Here is a 24,321-nt window from a genome sequence, read left to right as displayed (position 1 = left end):
GGCTACCCCAGGACGGAGCTTTGCTGAGCCACAAAACCACTTCTTACAAATACTGTACTTGAAAGGTGGGCTGAAAATGAACAAAGTCTCCAGCTTGCTGATTGGACTGCAATCAGTGGTTGCTCCTTGGCCCTGGAGGCCACTTGGGGTCTGCCGATGGCCATGCTGATGTTCCTGTAAGTCAGACTTCGAGGTCAGCCTGGCTCAACTTGCCCATCAGCACTGACTGCCTAAGGTACCAATGTTCCACCTTCCCATTCTGCTCTGGTATTTCCTTCTTCCAGAAGTATCTCTGCACTAAACCCTCCCTGCCAACCTTCTCCGTCTTTCAGCAGACTCTCCTTTCCAGTGTGAACAAAGTACCGTTAACTTCTTGGCGAACATTCTACTTCCTTCCTCTCCCCTGAGGATATGATCCATCTCTATAGACCATGGAGCTGGGGGTGGGGATTTACCATTCTCCATTCCGTTTTGTCTCCTGAGCATTTCTCCAGTTACTGAAGACTTTGACATTTGGTCTACAGACTTTTCTTCTCAACCCTTAGTCCTGCCATTATTCTGGACAACTTCAACATGCCTGTGGTCAGCCCCAGCAACACCATCTGCACTGACGGTCTTTTACTTTCTCCTGTGCTCCATTTTGGCTGCCCATTCCACGGTTACAACCTGTTCCTTGTCATTGTCTAGGACTGCCCCATCTCTGTAATCTTAAACTTTGGAAGCCTATCTATGGTTATCATGCCCCAGGATAGATGGTCTCCCACTTACCTGCTCCCACTTCCAAACTCAGCCAGCCATTGACCATTCCATTTTCTCCTCTCTGCATTTACCTCCCTCTGACCTATTTCTCACAGCCATTACTTCATTTATTCTCTCCCTATCAACCTTCTTGCTTCCTTGTTTCTCCCTGTACTCACTCAGCGAAACCCCAGTCTGGTGCAATCTTCGTAATTCAACTTCTCCAGCTCCATAGATATATCTGGGTTCTCATGCATTGCCGGTGAAAATCATGACTTTTTTCTGCCTGATGGTCCCTAAGAATCATTAGGAAGATTCTCCCATCCCCTCCCCTTTTTTTTCCAAACCCTCCACCTCAACATCCTGCCCACTCTCAAGCGAGGCCTTACTTCAGAAAGAGGGCCTTCTTTTTCACTAAGAAAATTGAGGCTATAAGGTAATTTCCTCTTTGTGAAGATGTGTTTCTCCATCTGACTCCCATTTTCCCATCTTTCCCTTTTTAGAGAAACAGATATCAGCTCCTGTTTATTAAGGCTTTGGATCTGGTCTCCTACCCCCATTCACCCCCATCTTTGCCTGTATCTTTATTCTAAGCCCATAAACTTGCTCAAACCTTTTCCATCTGAAAATCAAACCAAACAAGGAACCTTGCTACCATCCTATCACTCTCCTTCCTTCATGGGCAAACTTCCTGCAAAAATAAATCTGAATTAGCTATCTTCATTTTCTTTCTCCATTCCCTCCTCAACGCTCTATAATCTGACTTCTGCCCTCATCACTCCACAATGAAATAGTGGCTCATTAACTGAGCTCCATGTAAGACAAAATAAACTGGCATTTTCCTTCATTTTGCTTGTCTTTGAGACATTTAATTTTGCTGCCTGTCCCCTCCCTTCCTTGGCTTCCCCCATATGTCTTCTCTTTCCTACCAAATCTCAGGTAGCTCCTCTGAATTCCCTTTATTGTTCTCTTTGGATTTTCATCCCCTAAATGTTGGAGCCCCTGAGTTTATTCTGTACTTCTTGTACTTTCTTTGACTGACTTCTTCTGCTCTCATGGCTTCAATTACCTGGAGCTTATCAATAATTCACACACTTTTAGCTCCTTTTCAGGTTTCCCTTCTGAGTTCTAGATCCATATGCCCAACTGCTACCTGTATACCTGCACTTAGATGCCTGTCGCTCAGGTACCTCAGACTCAGCCTCATCCTAACAGAATTCATATTTTTTCAGCCAAACTTCTTCCTTTGGATTTTTTCTCTGTGAATATTGTCATCGTTCAGGATCCCATTTCTCATCTCTTTCCCACATTTCTACTCGCTTGTCAACTCTAGCAAGACAGAGGACTTTTTATCCACTAGAATCTTAGGGAAGCTGGGGGATGCAGATTGGCTTGTCAGGGCTGCTCTAAGAGAAGCTGTGAGTTGGGGGGCTACTCACAGTGGGGAGGAGCACCTAGCAGGAATGGAGCTTAGGGAAGTGGCCCAGTGAGGGAAAGACGGCTATTGGTGATGCTTCCAATTTTGGGTAAATGTGGTTGAGCATGACAAAGTATTGAGGGTAATTGGCATTCCTGAGGAAAAAGAAGCAGAACTTGCCTGGTGCCCAAACAGATCTAAAATGGTGGCTTGAGAGGAACAGGGACAGAGAGAAGCCCAATGCAGTTAAGATCTAGATGTGGAAGGGCCAAGTTTTCCTGGATCTCTGAGGAGTAGGGAGGCTCCAAGTGACTGTGGGTTATGGAGGTCCCATTTACAGGTTCTACCTCTGTCTTTCCAACCTGCTCTTCTTTTCCCCAGTAGGCTGCAGGCTATCACCTATTCCCACTTCTTGTCTAAAAAGCAAATTTTATGAAGTCATTGGTCCTTTTAGCTTCGGACATCAAGTTAAAATTTCTTTAGCTCCTCAAACAAGGTCCTTCAGGATATGGTCCCACTTTGCTATCTAGCCCCATGTCTTACTACTGCCTACACATTCTTTTTGCTCCAGCCATGTGGAAGTTTTTCCAGCCCTTTAAAAGTGTTGGGCTTTCATATAGGGGTGTCTGCTCCTGTACTTGGAATATTCATCCCACCCTCTCCTCCCCAACTCGTTCACTCTTCCATTTCTATTTGTTCTTCAAAACTTAGCTCAACCACCATTTCCCACAAGCCTTTTACAACCCCAGCTTGACTTCTACTAGCCTTTTCTCTGGGCTGTCTTGGCATCCTCCACATGACACATACCCTTAACCACACCTCACTGAAATCAGTGCCTCTCTTCCTCAATAGACTGGGTACCTTTATGAAGGCAGCTCCCAGTCTACCTGGTTTCTATCAACAATGTCTAGCTCATAAACAGCACTGGATATTTCTAAATTAATAAAAGTTATCAACCATGACAGTTTTAAAGTTTAAGCAGTAAACCTAGAAACCACTTTAAAATTTAAACAGCAGGCCATTTAACTGTGACATACCACATGCTAACAGTGCATTGCGTTCCTAATGGCAAGTGCAATGTTGCTGGCCCATTTTCCAGTGGGAAAAGCTGGACATTTAGGAAAACATCTCTGTGAGATTCACCAGCCCACATATGGATCTCAAGCAGCCTGTCTGTCGTCTGCAGAACCCACCAGATTAGAGGGCATCTCCTGGCCTTGACCTACACTGTACCTATAACTTCTAAAAGAGGTGGGCAGGTAGAGATTTATCGTAACCGTGGTTGTCTTTAGGTTAAGGAGTGCAGGAGTATGTTTGTCCGTGTGGGTATATTTTTGTGCGTGTGCACGGGTGGGGGAGGAAGGAGGCGATGTGTGCATCACTTCAGAGTCGCCTTTCCTGACCTTCACTCGCTGACGTTCGTCTCTCCCATCCTCTTCGCACTTTATTCTCCTCCTTTGCTCTGATCATTCAGCTTTACTTGCATTTTAGTAACAGATTAATGTCTGTCTTCCCCGATAGACTGTAAACTGCACTAAGTAAGGAGCCTAGTATGTTCCTGGTTCGTTCCAGTAATCCCCTGCCCAGTAGGACGCCTGAGGCATAACAGGTATTCAACAGCTATTTCTCCGACAAGCGTTCAAAGGACCTTCCGGGCAGACTGACCGCTCCCGTGTCCCCACCCCAGCGGACAACAACGCTTTGCCTACCAACGGCCGGGTGGAGGCGGGGCGGACGGGGCGCGGCACGCAGCGCGCGGCGGGTGCGCTCTCGCGGGGACCGTTCTCTGGATCGCGTGGGCGCGGCCCGGCGGGGGAAGGGGAAACGGGGAGGAGGCGGGCGACACGCGAAGGAGGGACCTGGCCAATGAGGGCCGGCCGGGCGGGGCTCGCTGCCGTCCGGTTGCTCGGGCGCGCGCCGGGCTGGGCGTGCCCACGGGTGACGCGCGGGGCTGGACGGGCCAATTGGTGCGGGGCGGCGGGCGGGCGGGACTCGAGCCCCTGGGCTTTAGGACGTGAACCGGCGGCCGGACGGACAGACTGACGATCGGCCCCATCGCGGGAGTTGCATGGCAGGCATGGCGCTGGCACGGGCCTGGGAGCAGATGTCCTGGTTGTACTACCAGTATCTGCTCGTCACAGCGCTGTACATGCTGGAGCCCTGGGAGCGGACTGTGTTCAGTATCCTGCCCGGGCCGCGCGCGTGGGGGGGTGGTTGGGGCAGGCCACGGGGCTCCCTCCTTCCGGGCCCAGGGGCTGGGGGGGGCGCGGGTGGGCACCGGAGAGAAGTCTTCCCGGCCCGGGTAAGCGGACGGGCCTTTTCGCAGCTGGTGGCATGGGGGCCTGTCGCGCGGTCAAGGGGGGGCGAGAACTTGAGCTCCGGAGCCTGCCTGTGAGTCAGTTGACCTGGGGTAGAGCAGTATTTTTTTCTGGAGGAAATCCCCAAGGGTGGTGTCCTACCCGGTACATCCTCGTTTGCTCTTTGGCCGCGGCTGCTTTTGGTTCAGCCCCTATGTGTTCTTGTGGGAGGCAGAGACCGTGTAGTGGAGCAAATCGCTCCCAGTTTGGATGCCTTTGACCTTTAACTGTCCCCCGATTTAGCTGGCTTTGGTCCTGATGAGAATTCTAACCAGTTTGCCAGCTTTTAAAACCGGATTGTGAATTTGTGGTCATGACACCCCAGTGCAGTTTTTGAAAGCAGTTTAAGTTATTGTGCCTTTTTGGTCTTCAATGATGGGTAATTTAAAATGTTTTATTAAATGAATTCTTTCTCCTTTTTGGTCTTCAATGATGGGTAATTTTAAATGTTTTGTTAAATGAATTCTTTCTCTGTTTGCATCCTCCGTAGAAGTCCTGCCCGAAAAAGGAATTTGTGGTTAGTTGTAGTTAGGGTTTGACACTGTTTGGACGAATAAGAGTTAATAAATACTTGCTAAAGACTACAGATTACTGTGAGCCAAACTACTGTGCTAGGTACTTTTGCATATATTTTAACTTATCTAACCTTCCCAACAACTCCAGCGAATAACTCGAGGTTGTAAAGAGAGGCTTCCTGAAGTCTGATTTTTCGTGCCTCCAGTTGCCTATGTTTTGACACCGCTTGATAATGACATTCTCGAAGAATAAATACTAATTATGAGATGTAACTTTTTTTTTTTAAACTTTGAGGCCAATATGAAACTGATATTCCACATACGTGTTTACTTCAGACAGGGTCTCTTCCTTTTCAGTGTGGTTTGGTTGGGAGTTGCCTGCTTCAGGACAGTTTTGCAAATGCGTTGTTGCATTCCGGTAGAGTGACTGAGGTAATTTCATTCCAAGCCTTATGGAGTGTGTTTGTGCTGAAGTAGCGTAAGGTTATACTCAGAGTCTTTTGTTTCAACATTTTTGAGGAAACTTAGCTGTAAGGCAGTTTATTTATTATCATTGACATTTCTTTGCAATATGGAATAATTTAAGAACAAGAATACATGTTTCAGATTTAGATTCTGAAGGTAAAGTCGAGTCTGGCCCCGCCCCCCCATCCTGCCCCCGCCATTTGCTTGTAGTTCCCGTTCAGTCTCACTGTTAAGTTCTGTAGGTTAGAGTTCATGAGGTCATGCCTTGTATGATGTTGTACAATATTGTATGGATATTTAATTGAAATTTCTCAATGGAAGCACACATTTCTTGTCTCACTTAAAATCGTCTTAAAAATGGATTTAAACGCTGTTGGAGTAAATTGACACGCTTTAAATCAGAGGAAACCCTGGTGGTGTAGTGGTTAAGTGCTACAGCTGCTAACCAAGAGGTCGGCAGTTCAAATCTGTCAGGCGCTCCTTGGAAACTCTATGGGGCAGTTCTGTTCTGTCCTACAGGGTCGCTATGAGTCAGAATCGACTCGATGGCAGTGGGTTTAAATCAGAAATTGAGTGTAGAGCCCACTATCAGAGTCTAGTATAGATCTTACATTTAAAGCTATTGTTGGCATAGGGATAAATGTTGCAGTTGTCAATGGTGTTATGGTTTTTCTGTTTTCTGTTGCATGATACCCACCCATGCATACCCACTGTTAGTAGCCTTAGCTCTTAACCACTGTGCTGCCAGGGTTGCAATGATATAACATATAAATTCCTAGGTGGTAATTTTTTGGGGGGAGGATGGAGAAATAAATTATGAACTCAAATGCAGTGCTTCTATAGATTTTTTTGCCCTTAGCTTTTGACTTCTCTTTGGTTTTTACGACCAAGTGGTATCTGTTAGTGTAGAATCTTAAGATTTTAAACCTAAAACTTAAAAACAGTCTTACTGGAAAGTTCACATTATTGAATTAACCCAGGGTAGTAATGCATTCTTTTGCCATAAACCCCCAAACCAGACCTGTTGCCATTGAGTAGATCCTGACTCATAGTGACCATAAAGGTGGGAGAACTGTCCCATAGGATTTCCAAGGCTGTAATCTTTTCAGACACTGACTGCACCTCTTTTTCTCGTGGAGTAGCTGGTGGGTTGGAACCACTAACCTTTTGGTTAGTAGCCTAGTGATTAACCACTGTGCCAGCAGGGTTCCTTTTCCTTTGTCATATACTCCTGAATTATTATGAGCTGTTCGTATTTATATTATTCCATCTCAACTTCTAACCTCAAGAGTTATTTAAAGCCAGGCATTTAATTATCTGGTGGTTTAGTTTGGAACTTTACATCAACTTGAGATTGAATCTTCATTCTAGCTTAGAGGAAAGAACTGTATGAAAAAAACTGGGGTTTTTTTTTTTTTTAACTTAACGGGAGCCTTAATTACTGTGAAATAGTTTGAATTTCATAAATTAATTAATAGTCAGCAAGTGTCGCTCAGAACTGTGGCCAGTTGCATGGTTTTGGAAAGACGTATGCATTTTGTAACTTAAAAATGAAATTGAATGTAATCAAGACTGCTAGTAACCTAAATTTTAGTGTAAAAGAAATTTGCATGGGTCTTTGAGTTGGAAGTCCTGGACAGAAGAAGAGTCTAGATTAATCTTTAATTTCTTAAAAAAGATGAATCCATTGGTTTACGTTTAACTGCTGTAACTCCTTTAATAATTTCAAGTTGTTATTATAGGGAAAACAGCCTTTTGTAACCATTTTTGCACACTTTCTAGGAGCATCTTGGATCATCTGAAAGTATATGTAAAAATTCTTTAATTCTATTATTTCTTTCCCAAATCAAATAGGTAGAAGTTAGTTAAAAGTCATTGTAAGTTGAAGGTCAATCCCAACCAAATATAAACATTTTTGAAGTTATCTAAGGAAATTGTGACATAAAAAATAATTTCAGATGTCTTTAAAGAAATGTATAATCTATTTTGAAAGGTCAGGCACATTGTGAATGGTTCTTTAAACAGTACGATTTATGAATTAGTTTTGTCAATACACCATGCGAGGGCCAGTATCCCAAATTTTTCTCTTGTCCTCTGTGTTCTGATACCATATTTAAAATGATACATTAGCTTTTGATTTGTCAGCCAAATATGTGAGCCGTTTCCACGTGCAGACATGATTTGTATCTTATAAAGAAATGGGACGTGAGGCCTGCGTTAAGACAGAAGGTAACAATAAAAATAATTACATAGTAAGTGCTAAGTAGCATTACACTAAATACTTAGAAGACCTGCTGTAGGCAGAGAAGCAGTGACCTGTATCTCCACGGGTGAAATTTTAAATATATGTTTCAAAAACCCCTTTTCCCTGTTGCCAACTAGCAGTAGGAAAGGAAAAGACCAGGTTTTGTAATCAAGACAGGTTTTGTCACCAAAGTGAGGCATTCTCTGTAGTGCCTTATTGAATTACATTGTCACTAGTATGTTGAGGAAAGGTGGAAAGATTAAAAATAACTTGTAAAAATACTTTGAATCCTAAGCAAAAGTTATTTTAACTTTGTTTCATTGATTAAAAAAAAAAAAGAAGTCTTATTAGTCTGTAATAACCGCATTTTATTATTTGCCACCTTCCTGCTGCTGCTTATGTTTCCATGACAACTTATGCTTCTATTTATTTTAAGCCAAATGTAGGCATTTCTTTGGTTTGTGTTAGGAATTAAATTCTCTCTGAAAGCCAGTCCATGTTTCTTCAAGGAAAGATTTTTTTTTTTTTTTTTAAATCTCTGTGCTGGCCACACAAATTAAGCCTGTGAAACATTTGTTTTTGTATTAACTTGTCATTTCAAAGCTATTGCAGAAAGCATTGGGTGGTAGAAACAGAAACCTGATTTTAAATCACTTTTAGAATAGCTTTGGATCTTGGCCATTTCTGATGAACAGAATTCAGTTCTCTGAGAGAATTCAAATTTAAAGAAGTAGAAAATGGTGTAGCTAGATGGGAACAACATCTTTGATTTATTTTTGAGCCATTGATAAAATTTACATTGTTCTGTCTACTCATTTGTAAAATATTTATGTTTGCTGAATTCTGTATTCCGCAAAAATTTATTCTATGTGTTATATTTTCCAGAGATTTTTCTATGTACTGGGGCTGTAACTGAGAATAAACCAGATAAAAAATACTTCTCCTAATGCTACTAGATAGATAATTAAAATATATAGACTATTGGATTGTTATATGTGTTATGGAGAAAAATAAAGCAGATAAAAATAGGAAGTAAGGAAGAGGGACTTACTTCAATTTTAGCTGAAGCAGTCAGGAAGATAACTGTTTGGAAAGACAAGCTGTGTCAGGATACCCGGGAATGAACATTCTATGTAGAAGCAACAGGAAGCGTAAAGGCCCAGAGGCAGGAGCTTGACTGTTATGTTTGTTCCAGGAATAGCAGAGAGACTGGTGTGACTGGAGCAGAGTAGAGAAAAATATGAGCAGTAGGAAACAGAGGTCAGATGATCCGATGATGTAGGGCCTCATAGGCAGGCCCTTGTAGACTCATTTTGGAGTGAGATAGCAGAAGATGAAGGGAGGTGCTTATACCTTTTGAATAAGTAGATTCAGTAGTTAAATATCCAGTAACGGTTTTCTCACTGACATTTTAATATTCAGTAAAGTAGGAAAACTAAATCATAAGAATATTCATCCCCTTACCCCCCCCCCATGGAAACCCTGGTGGCCTAGTGGTTAAGAGCTACGGCTGCTAACCAAAAGGTCCGCAGTTCAAATCTACCAGGCACTCCTTGGAAACCCTATGGGGCAGCTCTGCTCTGTCCTATAGGGTTGCTATGAGTCGGAATCGACTTGATGGCAACAGGTTTTTGGTAGCCTCCCATGGGACTCAAAGCTCTTTTCCTTTTGAGTGGGAAAACAAAAATACAACCTATGACCTTTTTCCCCCCCTTATTTCTTATGTACTGTCCTGAGTTCTGTACTAAGTTTTCAAGAAGACAGACTTTGTTCCTCTTCTCAAGGAAATTTGGAGGCTAGTTTCAGGAAAAAATAGCACTTATATACGTTTTCAGGTAGATTGTACCTGTGTCATTTCAGCTGAGGGAGTTGTGCAGCAGGTGCTTTGGGACAAAGGGCAGGAAGGACATGGTGGGCTGAGAATGCTTAGAGAACTTCCAGGGAGGTATTTGAGTTTCCCCGCTCCCCCCCGTCAGGTAGAGAAGATTTTTTTAGTCCTGAGTTCTGTACTAAGTTTTCAAGAAGACAGACTTTGTTCCTCTTCTCAAGGAAATTTGGAGGCTAGTTTCAGGAAAAAATAGCACTTATATACGTTTTCAGGTAGATTGTACCTGTGTCATTTCAGCTGAGGGAGTTGTGCAGCAGGTGCTTTGGGACAAAGGGCAGGAAGGACATGGTGGGCTGAGAATGCTTAGAGAACTTCCAGGGAGGTATTTGAGTTTCCCCGCTCCCCCCCGTCAGGTAGAGAAGATGTGGACTGGGGTGTAGAGGTGGGTTGGGATGGCAAGTACTCCAGTCTGACTGGTTGGAACAAGGATCCTTCAAGGCAGAATAGGCTGAGAGTAAAGTTGGAAAAGTAGCTTGGAGCCATTCATTAACTCAACAAATACTTTGTGAATACTATGGGTCAGACGTGGTTTAGGTCCTTATGATACATCAGTGAGCAAAAGAGACAAAGATCCCTGCCCTTGGAGTAGTCATAATAAGTGAATTACATAGTGTGTGCATTGGGGGGTGGGGAGGGGTCTCAGTTTCTTAATGCCGCCATAACAGAAATACCACAAGTGGGTGGCTTTAAAGAACAGAAATTTATTTTTTCACAGTTCAGGAGGCCAGAAGACTGAATCTGGAGTGTGGCTCTGGGGGAAAGTACTTCTTTGTCTATTTTATCTGGTTTCTGGTACACAGCAATCCTCAGTTCCTTGACGATCCTGTATGTTTCTATCTTTCCCAGATTGTGCTTGCTTGTCTCTGTGCCTAATCTGATCTTTTTATATCTCAAAAGTGATTGGTTTAAGGGACTCCCTACACTGATAGGGTTTCCTTAGCACAACGAAGAAAACCCTATTCCCAAATGAATTACATCCACAGGTATAGGAGTTAGTGTAACACATTTTTGGGAAACATAATTCAGCCTGTAACAGTATGTTAGGTGGTAAACCTTATGGAAAACAGAAAAGTAGATCAGGGTAAGGGGGATCAGAGATGCAGGGGTAGGATGGAATTACTGTTTCAAAGAGGATGTCAAGAGAGGCTTCACTGAGAAGGGGCATTTGAGCAAAAACAAAGTTGGTGAGGGAGTTAGCCATGTAGAAATCTGGGGGAAGAGCATAAGGAAGCAGAAGGAACCCAGAAAACCCATTGCTGTGAAGTTGATTATGATTCACGGCAATGCTTATGAGCAGGATTGCTGGTTGCTGCTGTGAGCAGAGGGAACAGCCAGTGCAAAGGCCCCTAGTCAGGAGCCTGTCTGGTGAGTGTCAGCATCATCCTGGAGGCTGGCTAGAGTGGAGTAAGCATGGGGAGAGTAGTAGATGGTGAGGCCAGAGAAGCAGCGAAGGGTCTGTGGATCATTGTAAGGACTTTGGTTTATAATCTGAGTGAAAAATGAAGCCCTTGGAAGGTTTTGAGTGAGAAGTCATCTAATCTGGCTTTTATTTAAATGTTAAAAGGTTTACTATAGCAGCTGGGCTGGGAACAGAAAAGGGTAGTGAGAGGAGACAAAGGTGGAAGCAAAGGTGAGTGTTTTGGATTGAGGCAGACTTTGAAATGAGCATTAAAAAACTAAACTCTGTTATTTTTAGTAGCAACTAACTTATTTTCTTAGAATTTTACTGTATCCCCAGATGTTTACAGCTTAGAATAGAAAAGGCTTTTTTATGCATCTCAGTATACTAGAGTAATGAAAGCATTTGTTTTGAAAATATGAATTCTTAAATCATAAATAAAAAAGTAAATTTTGTACCCCCATGATCCAAAACTCAAAAGATACAAAAAGGCGGTGAACAAGTCGTCTTCCCACCCTTGCCCCAGCCGCTCTGGGGCAACCAGTGTCCATGGTTTCCTGATCATTTCTCCCAAGACATTCTGTGAATACATGAAAGATACTCTTAATAGCTGGTGTTTTGTGGTGTGCATGGTTTTTATAAGCTGATCCTTTCCACCGTGTCTAAAAGAGAGGTGTTTGAGGAATATATTTTGCTATACCACCTTAGGTGGTACTAGTAAGGATTGGTAGGGTTCCTTACACACGTAGATAACTAATTTAATTACAAGTATGTTTTGTAAATAAACATAACAAACAAGACAAAACTGGCTTGGAAAGCCCTAGATTCAGCCATTGGGGACCTTTAGGTCACCATCTGTCCCTGTCTTTGACAGAGCTTCACTGGAGCTAGTCAATAAAGGGAATTGCCATTAAAATCCTATTCATCAGAGTCTTCTAGAATTTTCTTAATGAGCTCCTCTTTTGAAGAAAATGTTTGTATATGTAGAATCATCTGAGATTTTCAATAGACTTCCAATAAAGATAAATAGCACAGAATTTGATTAGACAAAATTCTCAGTATCAGAGAATTTACTTCTAGATAAATATACTGACTCCATAAGTGAGTTTAAGATCTTTTAGAAAGATTTTATCCAGATGCTTTCAAGCAAAATTTAATTTCAGAATAACCTTGAAATAACCTGAACATTTTGTAGGATTTTCATACTTATACAGGAAATGAAACTCCTCCCAACTGTCTTAAATCTTTTTTCTGTATTTTATTGCAGTTCTTTTTGACCTTCCCTTGGTAGAAATGAATGCAACTTTCTATTACTAGTCATAAATTGAGGAAGCCAGAATAATTGTAACTAATAAATTAATACTTTTTATTCCTTCACCCAGGGACCTTCAGGCTTTTTTTGCCAGTAAACCCCCAGAAGAACATTATGTATATCGTCACTCATTTAAGTTCACATCTAAAATGTTTCATAATAAGTTTAGAAAGTTAACAAAGGACATAATTTCTGGCTTTTCACATATATGTGTATTTTAAGACTGTATATTTTTATTGAAAACCATAAAACTACAAATTTTCCTCATATAATTCATAGAAAATGTTCACCATCTAATCTAACTGGCAAAGTCAGTCTTCACTGTCAAGCCAAATTGGCTAAAGGAGGCTTGATTTCTCTCAGAAAAAGCTCAGTGCCATTTTTCTGTTCAAATAAATGTGTTAATGTAGACTCCTTCACTTGCATCTCACTTCTGAATTCAAATTAGAGGGCTAGATAGCTGAGACTTGGAGATGAGCCATGAGCTTGTAACCCGAGTGAAATAAAGTACAATCGAGTTAGTTACAATCCTTTTATTTCGTGTCCCAGAGGTTATTTTACACCCAGTAGAAACGGTTGTCAGAGTCAGGAAGTGAAGTGTGAGAAGGGAGGTTGTGTCAGGGGGGATGGGAAGGAGAAGTAGCTGACCGCAACAGCTCTCAGGCATTTATTTCAGCTTTAGGAGAGAATGCAGTGGAAGCTGTAGATCTGCAAACAGTTTCATCTTAAACTATCCTAGCCTCCTGAGAAATCTTCCTTGTGTCTCCAGGAGCCCTGTACTGTAGTCTGAAAACAGCTGGTCTAACCTGTTTTTCACTGCCTTGATATTCGGTTGGTTAACTGAGAAGATTAGACTGTCTTTCACCCATACTTCTTAGGATATGGTCCCTTTAATACCTTTTGGGAAAGGTGGAAGCTGCTGAACGAGAACTAGGTAGTCCGTAACAGGAAGGGCAGGAAGAGTCATGGATGGTTGATGGCAGTGGGGCAGATCATCCATAGAAATTCTTCAGTGTTGCAGCGTGTAGTATTCGTGATTTATCAGTAGAGAGAATTGGAGGTCCTGTCTCTGCTGCTTCAGATTCTTTGACTTTACCACCCCTCCAGGCTCTGAGTGTTGTAATGTTTATAGCACTTCAGAGCAAAGATAAGATGCATTTAAAAAAGGTGTTTTCAAAACAAATCCCAAATGCTCAACTTTAATAATTAAAACAAAGTATGTTCCAGAAGATACACTGAATAGAGTATATATAATTTTCATAAATTCTGAATGCTTAAAAACTAGCAGTTATGGAAGGTAGATATGATCAATAGTTACGAGAAGTAAACTGGGTAGCTGCTTCAACAAAATAAAATCACCTTTTCAGAAGTTTTACTAGTTCAGGAATTTTGGCTATCCCGTTATATATGTTCCTGAAAAATCACAAAATCATACGGCTTATGGAAAAACGGTATTGGGGCAGACCACTCTAAATCTTAGTAAGCAAGGACTCACTAAAACAATTGTCATCTTGGGGGATAACTCGGATGGGCCAGGCAGGCAGCTCAGTGTGGCTGGAGCTGCCCCGGGGACATTAAAAATGCACGAAGTAGAAAGGAAATGCTGGCACCTTTCTGATGGTGTGAGCTGCTAACTGAGGTAAGCACAGGACACAGTGCAACAACCTGCCACTAGCTGAGTGTTGTGCTAGCCTGGGGGTGTGACTCTCTGGAGAAGGAACCCAGGTACAGATGCTAATTTTTAGTTTTCTTAAAATAGAGCTAAAAGGACTCCTGCCTCTACTGCAACTCAGCTGAGTGAAGTTTCCTAATGAAAGTTATAATTCTGTTCCCACTAATCAGGCATCCCTAATTTATGAAAAACCCCTTATGAAACAATGCAGCTTCTGTTATAGCAGTCATGTGTGAGCTAACCAATGTTCCAGAAACTTGTATTATAGCAGAGCAGATCATATTTCAGAGCAAATGGGAATTTTTTTCCCTTGGCACTGGGACTTCAAATCTTCATGAAGTTAACTCATAAAGTTAAGTGCATTATCTATCATAGTCTCTGGGATCAGAGCTACTGGAAACTATTTCCAGGATTTCAGTTCAGAGTTGAACACGATCATTTCTGGTTTGCAGCGTGCTTTGTTTTGTTTTTTAAGAGTTTGCTGTCAAGTTAAACCCATTGCCGTTGAGTGGATTCTGACACACAGCTCATAGAGACCCCGTGGGACAAAGTAGAACTGCCCCATAGGGTTTCCAAGGAGTGGCTGGTAGATTTGAACTGCTGACCTTTTGGTTAGCAGCCAAACTCTTAACCACTGTGCCACCAGGGTTTCTGAAATAAATTTTCATACTCAGTTTTGTATAATCAGCACACTGTAGAAAGCCCAGAAAATGAATTTTGCTTGCTAAATTCTAACTTGTGATACTAATATGATATCCTTTAATATGACCCAAGAAGATCAGGTTGGTTAAAGTATGCAAGAATGTGACAGCATTAATATCTTTCTCCTCAATTTTAAGAGACAGGCAATATATTTAGTAAAAGTAAACGTTCTTACATTTTTGTTGATGATCTCCAGTTTTTTGAGGTCAAGGGAAAAAACCCATAGCAAATCACAAGATTTCCCGTTTGGAACTTCATTCAGTAGCTGGCAGCCGCTTTTAGTTAGGACCTTTGATTACCTTTTGGCACACAGCCTAAGGTATGACTTTTTCACATACTTTTTTCTTTATCGTTAAAATGGTTCTGTAAAATAGAGTTATAGAAACTCTTGAGTATTTCTAAGCATAGGTAGCATTTTAGAATTGATTTTACAGAAGGAATTTGACTAACACAAGTTGTTTTCAGTGTCATTTTGGCTTTGTTTTTTGATGTGAGCCGTGCAAACAGAGGAGTCCCTGAGTGGCGCAAACGGTTAAGCGGCAGACTACTAACCAAAAGGTTGGAGGGTCAAACCCACCCAGAGGCATCTCAGAAGTAAGGCCTTGGCGATTTGCTTCTGAAAGGTCACAGGCTTGAAAACCCTATGGAGTGCAGTTCTACTCTATGTACATGGAGTCACCATGAGTTGGAATTGACTCAACACTAACATCAACGAGTGCAATCAGAGATTTAAAGCACTGAAATTTAGACTGATGATGAAGTATAGGTCGTACTATTGGAATAAAGGGCCCCTGGCCTTTCCAAGGAGAAACTACTTTTGACTTATCCAATCTTGTGAATAGATTCCTAAGGTAGGTGGTGATAGTTGGGGTACAGGTTGGGACAGGAAATGGTAGTTGCTATCTTGCTTCAAATAGCATTGTACTTAATCTTTGAAGCATTTCCTCTCATTGTTATAGAATTTTTTTTTTTTCTTTTTGGTAAGTTGTTGGTATAAGGATGGGGATGGTCCTTGTATGAGAGGAAAATCATTACTGTTTCCTGTCTACAAGAAAACGTATCAGTCGGCTCACCATTAGTTGGGGATCCCTATTGAAAAAACAACAAACAACATACAGATACATCGTTTCCTATCTGTTTGCTTTTATACCATTGAACCCATAAAATATTTGTTACACCTAGGTTATAAATAACTTTTGATGGTTCCTGCAGCTGTTGAACAAACGTTTATCCGTAGCACCCACACATATCCTGGTACGTTATCTGCTCAGTTGTTGAATGATTTATGAAGTGTCCTCTTTATCAGTACACAATAACTGGAAGCAAAGAGCAGGGGAGGTGTTCTTGCTCTCAAGCACTTAAACTTCAGAGGTAAAGATGGGTCATAAACACACAAAACAGTGCAAGCTGTATTTTATCTTTTGAGGCTTTTTTTTTTGTTATAGTCTAGATTGCACTAACATTATTCTGTATTGCCCCCTCTGAAGTTGTACTTGTTGCCCTCGGGTCAATTCTGACTCATAAAGACCCCCTACCCTATAGTATAAAAACCAAAAACCAAACCCACTGCTGTCGAGTCGGTTCCGACTCATAGTGACCCTATAGAACAGAGTATAACTGGCCCATAGTGTTTCCAAGGAGTGCCTGGTGGATTTGAACTGCTGACCTCTTGGTTAGCAGCTGTAGCACTTAACCACTATACCACCAGGGTTTCTGGCCTATAGTATAGACCCAACCAATTTGTGTACAGCTACTGATACTTCTGTTGTACAAACAGCAATGAGTTTGGTAAATAGAAAGATTACTCTGTCATTTTGTGTATGTATGTATTGTACGTAACATTTACCTGTTTTTACATTTTATCTTTGTGGGTGTGTGTGTCAAACAGAAGATTGCTTTAAAGATGATTGAGAAGTGGTGTCTAAGTGCTCTGTTCAAACAAGTGGAATCCTAAAATCTTGATGCAAGATAGGACCACCGAAGTGTCCTTTAACCATCTCATTTTATGGAGCTAAAACCTGGGCCCAGAGAGGTTGTGACTTCCCATGATCACTCTAAATAACAAATTAGTAGCCGGTTGACTTTGGAAACTTCTGAGACTTATAGACCTGAGTCATGATGTTAAATTCCCAAACCCTCCAAGAACAGTTTCAATAAGGATTATGTTGCCTTTTGTTGCAGAGAGGTTAGATTCTAAATTCTCACATCAACCCTGAAAGATAGGTGATGTGTATCCCTATTTGTAGATAAGGAGACTGGTGATCAGATAGTTTTTGATATGACCAGGCATTGCTAAAGTCACAGCTCAAATCCAGGTCACCTCTCAGTGTTGGGCTGTTTCCAGTACCCGTTTCGTACACTTTGTAGTGTGTCACAGATAATTTAAATATTGAGAGGTGTGTGCAGAATGAAATGGATTGAGAAATTCACTCAAATAACAGATAGCAAATTATTGCTGGTATGGGGCAGTTACACTCTGTCCTATAGGGTCGCTATGAGTCGGAATTGAGCCGATGGCACTGGGTTTTGTTTATATACTCTACATGGTATCTGTTTAGTTCCATTTGTGAGCATGCTGCTGAGAAAGTGAAAGTCACATGCTCTCCAACTTTGCAAAGCGAGGTCCTGGTCACAATAAAACCAGTGTCTAAGAGTTTCAAGAAAAATTACCACTGTCAATGGTGCCGAATGTAACTCCAGGGAATATTCAACTTAGTACACTAGCACTGTTTCAACTACATCGTTAAAGTTGCTTAGATTGCATTTATAGAAAGCCACTGTCTTAGTTGTCTAGAGCTGCTATGGATGGGTTTAACAAAGAGAAGTTTATTCTCTAACAGTCCCAGGAGGCTATAAGTCCAAATTCAGGGTGCTGGCCCTAGGGGAAGGCTTTCCTTCTCTGTTAGCTCTGGAGAAAAGTCCTTGTCATCAGTCTTCCCGTGGTCTGGGAGCATCTCAGTGCAGGCTTTCTTGGTGGTGTGAGGTCCCCCCTCTCTGCTCACTTCCCTTTCCTTTTTATCTCTTGAGAGCTAAAAGGTCCTGCAGGCCACACCTCAGGGAAACTCCCTTTACTTTGGATCAGGGGTGTGACCTGGGCAAGGGTGGTGTTACAATCCCACCCTAATCCTCTTTAACATAAAATTACAATCACAGAATGGAAGACAACCACACAATACTGGGAATCATGGCCCAACCAAGTCGATATACATTTTTGGGGGACACAATTCAATCCATGACAGCTACTTTTAAAAGTTGCCTTCAAAAGTGCAAGACAGTTATTAAGCCTAGTAGAAATTCCTCACTGTCCCATTGTCGGGTGGTTCACTGAGCTAGAGTATCATTGTATAGCTAGGTCACTTTTGAAAATTCAAGAGACTTTAAAGCTTCAGGATAGTTTTGAAGTTTAGTTATATAGAACACTTTCTTTTGTAGGCATGCTTAATTATTGTAATTCTGAAAATAGGAGAAATAGAATCAGAATATGGAAACACGAAATAACATATTTGGGGGACATAGGATTAAAAATTATATCAATGAATGGCTATTGGGACTATTGGTAAAGGGTTAAGTAAGGTTAACTTTTTTTTTTTTTTAAGGTCATAAATTAGCATTTGTGGCTAGATTCAAGTAACTTTGGCTAATTTCCTTTTCATCTGTTGCCAGAATTGGGAGTTGTTTTTTCTTTTTCTGAGACTAAGATTTTCAGCCTATTTCCTAGTAACAAATTCAAAATATGTCTAAACGTTGTAAAAAGGAGATTTCACATAAAATGGGTTTTAGTCTAGTACTATATGCAATTCCTTTTTTTTTCTTTACAATTCCTATTTATTAAAAAAAAAAAAAAAAACTCAGGAATACAAAAAAATTCCATGGATAATAATATAATGAATGTGCATGTACTTTTCAACCAGCTTCGGAAAAAATTACTAATACATTGGAAGTCCCTTCTGTACTTCTCCGTTACTTCCCGCTTCTGCCTCTCCCCATTCCACCTCACTAGTAACCACTGTCTTCAATTTGCTTTTTATAATTACCATTTATTTCTTTCTACTTTTACCCCATATGTATGCATCACAACATAATGCCACATGCAGTTTTGAACTCTAGTATATTGTATTCTCACCAGGCAAAAATGTTTTCATGTTTGGTAAGTTCTTGTTTCATTTAGGGAAAAACCATGACTTTATGTCCAGTTAAAAAATTTAAAAGTTTGACAATTTAGTGTTCACAAAATTGATCTGAAGTTTCAGATTCTTGTGTTTTAGCTAATTTATGCATGTTTGTTAACTTTGATATATTCTCAATACTAAATTGAAAAATTATAGTGATATAAAGAGTGTATAATGTAATTATTCAGATGGCTGTTTTATAATAATCACCTCTTGAATTTGAGTCAATGACCTGTAGCCACCTAACAACAACAGGTGGGATAGGACTTGTCTTATGTAGGAAGATATAGTGGGTAAGGACATAGATTTTTAGAGTCAGACTGATTTACTTTGTAATTAGCTCCATTATTTACAATGTCATTGAGGTGTTACTTGAACTCTCTCAAGTGTTTAACACAGTGCCTGGCACACATTAAAACTAAAAACCAAACCCATTGCCATTGAGTCGATTGCGACTCATAGCAACCCTATAGAACAGAGTAGAACTGCCCCATAGAGTTTCCAAGGAGTGCCTGGTGGATTCAAACTGCCGACCTTCTGGTTAGCAGCAGTAGCTCTAAACCACTATGTCACTAGGGTTTCCTGTGCCATGCAGGGACTCCTAAAACGAGAGCTTTTACCTAATCTAATTAAGGAATGATAAATGCCTCAATCGGGGTATTAGGGCGAAGGGCAAAAACAGAAGTCTTAGCTAATTTGAATGGGGAGAGAAGGAATCAAAGGAGTTTTTAGATGGGATGATCAGGCAAACAACTATTTCAGTTGAAAAAATAGGACTTTGGAGAAAGTGATTGAGTTCAGTTTTGGCTAAGTTGAATTTAAGGTACCTTTGGATCCTTGGGTATGCAGATGGTTAAGTGCTTGGCTGCTAACTGGTGGCTCAAGCTTCCCCAGAGGTGGTGCCTCGAGAGAAAGGCCTGGAGATCTACTTCTGAAAAAAAATCAACCATTGAAAACCTCATGGAGCATAGTTCTACTCTGACACACATGGGGTGGCCATGAGTTGAAATCGAGTCGATGGCAACTGGGTTTTGATTGTGGAATGTCATAGGCGGAAATGTTCAATAAGTACTAGGAATTACCTATCTGTAATATGGAATCTGGGGTCAGGTCAACATTAAGATGATTGTTTAAGTTATAAACATTGGGAACGCTTATCCTTTGGAATACTTTCAGCTGCAAGTAACAAACTCTTAACTCAGACTGGTTGGTTTAAAAGTAAAGAGGACTTATTGGCTTACATATCTAAAAATCCAGTGGTAGGGTAGGCTTCAAGGGTAGTTTGATCAGGATTCTGGCTCTATTTTTCTGTGTTTATTTTTGTTCCAACGCTTTCACGTGTCAGCTTTGTTCTGAGTCTTGCTTTCTTCATGGAGGCAAAGTGACTCCATTGATTCCAGGATTCCATTAGCAAACTGCATATTCTAGAAGGGAGAGAAAGCATTTGTTCCTGAATTCCTGGCCGGAGTTCTAAGCACTGGGCTGCTTGATTGGTTTTGGGAATGGGCTTTTGTTATAAAGGGAAGGAGATTACCATAATTGGGTGGGTTTGAACTCCCAGCCTATCCTGTTAGTAATCAAGTGCTTAACTAGTTCCACCTCCAGGGACTCCCTGGATATAGGGTAGGGTTCCCACCCAACCCACTGCTAGACCCACGCAAAGAGCATAACTGCTATAGTAGGAGAAGGGGTAGTGTGGATGTTTGGGAGAAAAGCACAAAGTTCACTCCAATCATCTTACTCACAAGGGCCAGACAGGGAAAGAGTCAGTAAAACAGAGAATAGTGAGAGAGTTCGGAAGAGAGCCCCAGAGAAGTGCTTTAGTCCAGGGTGGAAAAGGTTTGTAAAGAGGGAAGGACTAAAACACTGTCTATTCAGCCATTGGATTTGATAGGAGGTCATTGGTGACCTTAGAGCAGTGTCTATAGCCTGGAGGGATAAAAATCAGATTGCTGTGTAGAGGGGAGTAAGGAAATATGTGGCAATGGTATGGAAGCAGCAAGGATATACTATCTTTTAAAAGGAAAAAAAAAAAAAAAACCCATTGTGTCGAGCCTATAGGACAGAGTAGAACTGTCTCATAGGGTTTCTAAGAGGCAGCTGGTGGATTTGAACTGCTGACCTTAAAAGCCAAGCTCTTAACCGCTGCACCACCAGGGCTCCATATTTTAAAGGAATTAGGTGATAAATAGAAGGTGGTAGTTTAAGGAAGAACTGGATTAAGGGAGGTTGAAAAGTAAATTTTAAGAAATGATGATGGGATGAGGGGAATGAGTTTAGAGTTTGAGTCAGACAGCCTTGGTTTAAGCTGTGGCTCTAAAGACAGCTTCTTGAATGGCCCTGGACAAGCTACTCAGTCTTTTTCTGCTCCTAATGTGTAATAACCATAATAAACATTTCACAGGGATGTTATACGGGTTAAACAAAATAGTGTTATGTGGAAGAGATTTGCCAACTAAACTGTTATACAAATATTAGTTGGTAGTAAGCACGTTGTTTATTTAAACCCTATCTTCTCAAAAAAGAATGTAAGGTATTATAAACACTAGTATGTAGAGCTGAAAGGCATGAGAGAGAGAAGAGAATATGAGTGAATGAATGAATGAATAAAATGTGGTCCTGAAACAGGCTGCTCAGCCATTTTGAAAACCCCAGTCAACACCCTTTCCCCGCCTCTGTCTTGCCAACCATTAGCTTGTGTTGAGCAGGAAGTCGCAGCAGGTAGTGGCTCCGCCCACTGACTAGCCCTAGTTACACCTGGAAGCATGCACAGATTGAAATCACATCCTTCAACTGACCACCCCCCCCCCCAAATATAGGCATGGGAGGGCTAAAGGCAGAAAATTCCGGGTACCAGAACCAACCGCCTGACGCCATTGGAAACAAAAAGCTCCCCAGCCCCCTTAGTGAGCGAGCACGTGGCCTTAAGGTCACTAGACTCCACCCGCTCCTTGTAGGCGCAGACAATAAACTTGCCACTTTCTGTTTCCGTTGCAATCAGTGTCCCTCTTATTCAATTGGCTAATAAGACAGGACAAGAACCTGAGTGGTGTTTGGTTACAGTCCCACTGCAGAATGCGCTGTTCCTCTTTGTATGGCTACATGGCTCTGCAAAGCCAAAAGCCCTTAGATTTTACATAATTTTTGTTAGCAGTATTTTGGGTCTTTTGTTGACTTGCGTGCATACAGGTTAAGTTCCTTAAGGCATGAGAAGAAAGGAACACTGTATAGAATGTTTGTGGTTTTGGTTATGAAGATGACTTGTTTTTGAGATTGTTGCAAAGCTTAGTGATAATAATAAAAATGTTTACTAGTAGTTAGCTAGTATATGATTGATCTTAGCTTTGTCTGACTCCAAAGTCAATGCTTTTAGCCACATGCTAGTCTAAAAATTCTTGGGTTCTTACTTAATCAAGCTGGTAGACCTTTCGCAATCATTAAGTACAATTTTATTCCTGTACATTTCTTTTCCTAAGGTTGAAATAATGCCACTTTATATGCTTAAAATTTTAAGCAGTCTGATGTATTGAACTATAATAGGGAGAACAACAATACCTTAAAAGTAATGGTGAAGATTAAATGAGCTAAAAAGAACTTAGAATGGTGCCAAGCACCGTTAGTATTAGCAGCTACCATTGTTATTTTTATAATTTTTAGTTCTTTATAAATACTTGGAAACCCTGGTGGTGCAGTGGTTTCGAGCTACGGCTGCTAACCAAAAGGTTGGCAGTTTGAATCCACCAGGTGGTCCTTGGAAACCCTATGGGGCAGTTCTACTCTGTCCTATAGGGTCACTAGGAGTCGGAATTGACTCGAAGGCAACGGGTTATATATAAATACTTGATACATATGAAAAAGCAGTAAGTGAATGGGTACTTCAACATAAAACAGTTTTTGAAAAATTTTGGGATTTAATTTTGAATAAATTAAGAAAGCATAATACGTTTCCTTAACTACAGCTCAGATTCTATGCTGGTTTCTGTTGTGGGAATGGCTCTGTACACAGGATACGTCTTCATGCCACAGCACATCATGGCGATATTGCACTACTTTGAAATCGTACAGTGACCAAGATGTGACCAGGATCCAGAGGTTCCTTAGGGAAGAATTACCCTCCAGAGTTGGAATGGGACTTCATCAGATGTCATAAGAAACTACTAGATGTCTACATAACCAACCTTATGAATATAAAGACTAAAATTCATGAGTAGAACGGGAAAATAATCCTGACTCATGTGTTGTGTTCTTTATTTTTAATTTTAAAGGAGACTCTTGTATAGTAATTTTTGTCTATTTTAACATTGTAGTCATTTGTACTTTGATATCAGTATTTTCTTAACCTTTGTGACTGTTTCAATATTACCCCGTGGAAGCTTTTATTAATGTAACTTTGAGTACATTTTAATTGCCTTCTATTTTTAAAATCTGAAGTCATTAGTTGGGCTTTACTGCTGTTGCTATTGTATGGCATATACATTGACCTGGATATATTTCTACACTTGACCAAAGTTTTATAAGAGACATTACAAGATTTGGGGCAGTGGGGAGGGAAGGGAGGATATTTTTTTGAGCACTACTTACAAAAGACTTATATCTATAAGTTTGAACTCAGGAGTACAGCTTTAGCTATCTAGACTCCACTCTTTAGCAGTGTTTGCTTTGAAACTATTAGAGCGTTTCTTAACAGTGAAAAACAGATCCTGCTAAAGTTAAAATAAAGGAACATTTCACCTTTTAAATATTTCATTCTTATGTGGACTTATTTCCAGAAAACTTTGATGATGATTCTTGTGACCAAAGGTTCTCGAGTGGTTAAGTAGCATTATTATGTAATGCTTATATACCATGAAGTTCCTAACAGAAGGTAAATCAGTGTCCTCTGAGGGCCACTGTTAACTTCCTTAAATCGAGTTTCATGATTGTAATGGGTGCTGTAAATGCATTTGCACATTACAATAAGAGATGATGAGATGAATTGTAGTTAAAAACTAGAGCAAAAAGAAGTGTAAATTTGGTTAAAATCCTTTCATTCTTTGTATTTTTTTTAAAGATTTCTATTCCTTAAATGTAAAATGACTACCTAATTTTCTTGATGTAAACTCATTAAATTCAGAGAGGAAAAACAATCAGTGGATGTAGCCGTATGTTTTTTTCTCGATGGTTAAATAATGATCCGGTATTTATATTTCCTAATTGATTGCTGTGAAGCACCAGATAAGCAGTAAGTACATTTTAACATGTCTCCCAACATAAAAGTATTGTCAAAAAAAAAAAAAAAAAAATCAGGCATTAGGCAGTACATATTTTGACATGTTTTCCAGGATAAGTTTTGCTAATTTTAAAAAAATTTAGGTATTTTTTGGCCCTAAATTTTAAAGACTAGATGTTTGAAGTGTTTTCGAGTCTAGAGGTACAAAGTAATACATAAAAGTTTAGTATTTT

The 24,321-nt window shown here is 40.7% G+C and overlaps 1 protein-coding gene across 1 annotated transcript; it reads left to right on the top strand.

The window, feature by feature from the left end:
• Positions 1–4,134: 4,134 nt before the first annotated feature.
• On the top strand, positions 4,135–24,005 carry SPTSSA (serine palmitoyltransferase small subunit A). The gene is made up of 2 exons (XM_049899241.1): positions 4,135–4,335; positions 22,844–24,005. Exons 1-2 carry the CDS (start codon positions 4,224–4,226, stop codon positions 22,945–22,947), a joined length of 216 nt encoding a protein of 71 aa, XP_049755198.1. The 5' UTR covers positions 4,135–4,223; the 3' UTR covers positions 22,948–24,005.
• Positions 24,006–24,321: the final 316 nt, after the last annotated feature.

Source organism: Elephas maximus, chromosome 10 (assembly GCF_024166365.1).
Source record: "Elephas maximus indicus isolate mEleMax1 chromosome 10, mEleMax1 primary haplotype, whole genome shotgun sequence".
In the NCBI taxonomy this organism is placed as follows: domain Eukaryota; kingdom Metazoa; phylum Chordata; class Mammalia; order Proboscidea; family Elephantidae; genus Elephas; species Elephas maximus.
This window is presented reverse-complemented; position numbering and strand designations above follow the sequence as displayed.

Coding starts and splice junctions, on each gene's coding strand:
- SPTSSA (XM_049899241.1), top strand. CDS start 4,224: ATGGCAGGCATGGCGCTGGCACGGGCCTGGGAGCAGATGTCCTGGTTG. Junction 4,336..22,843: donor CTGGGAGCGGACTGTGTTCA/GTATCCTGCCCG, acceptor ACTACAGCTCAG/ATTCTATGCTGGTTTCTGTT.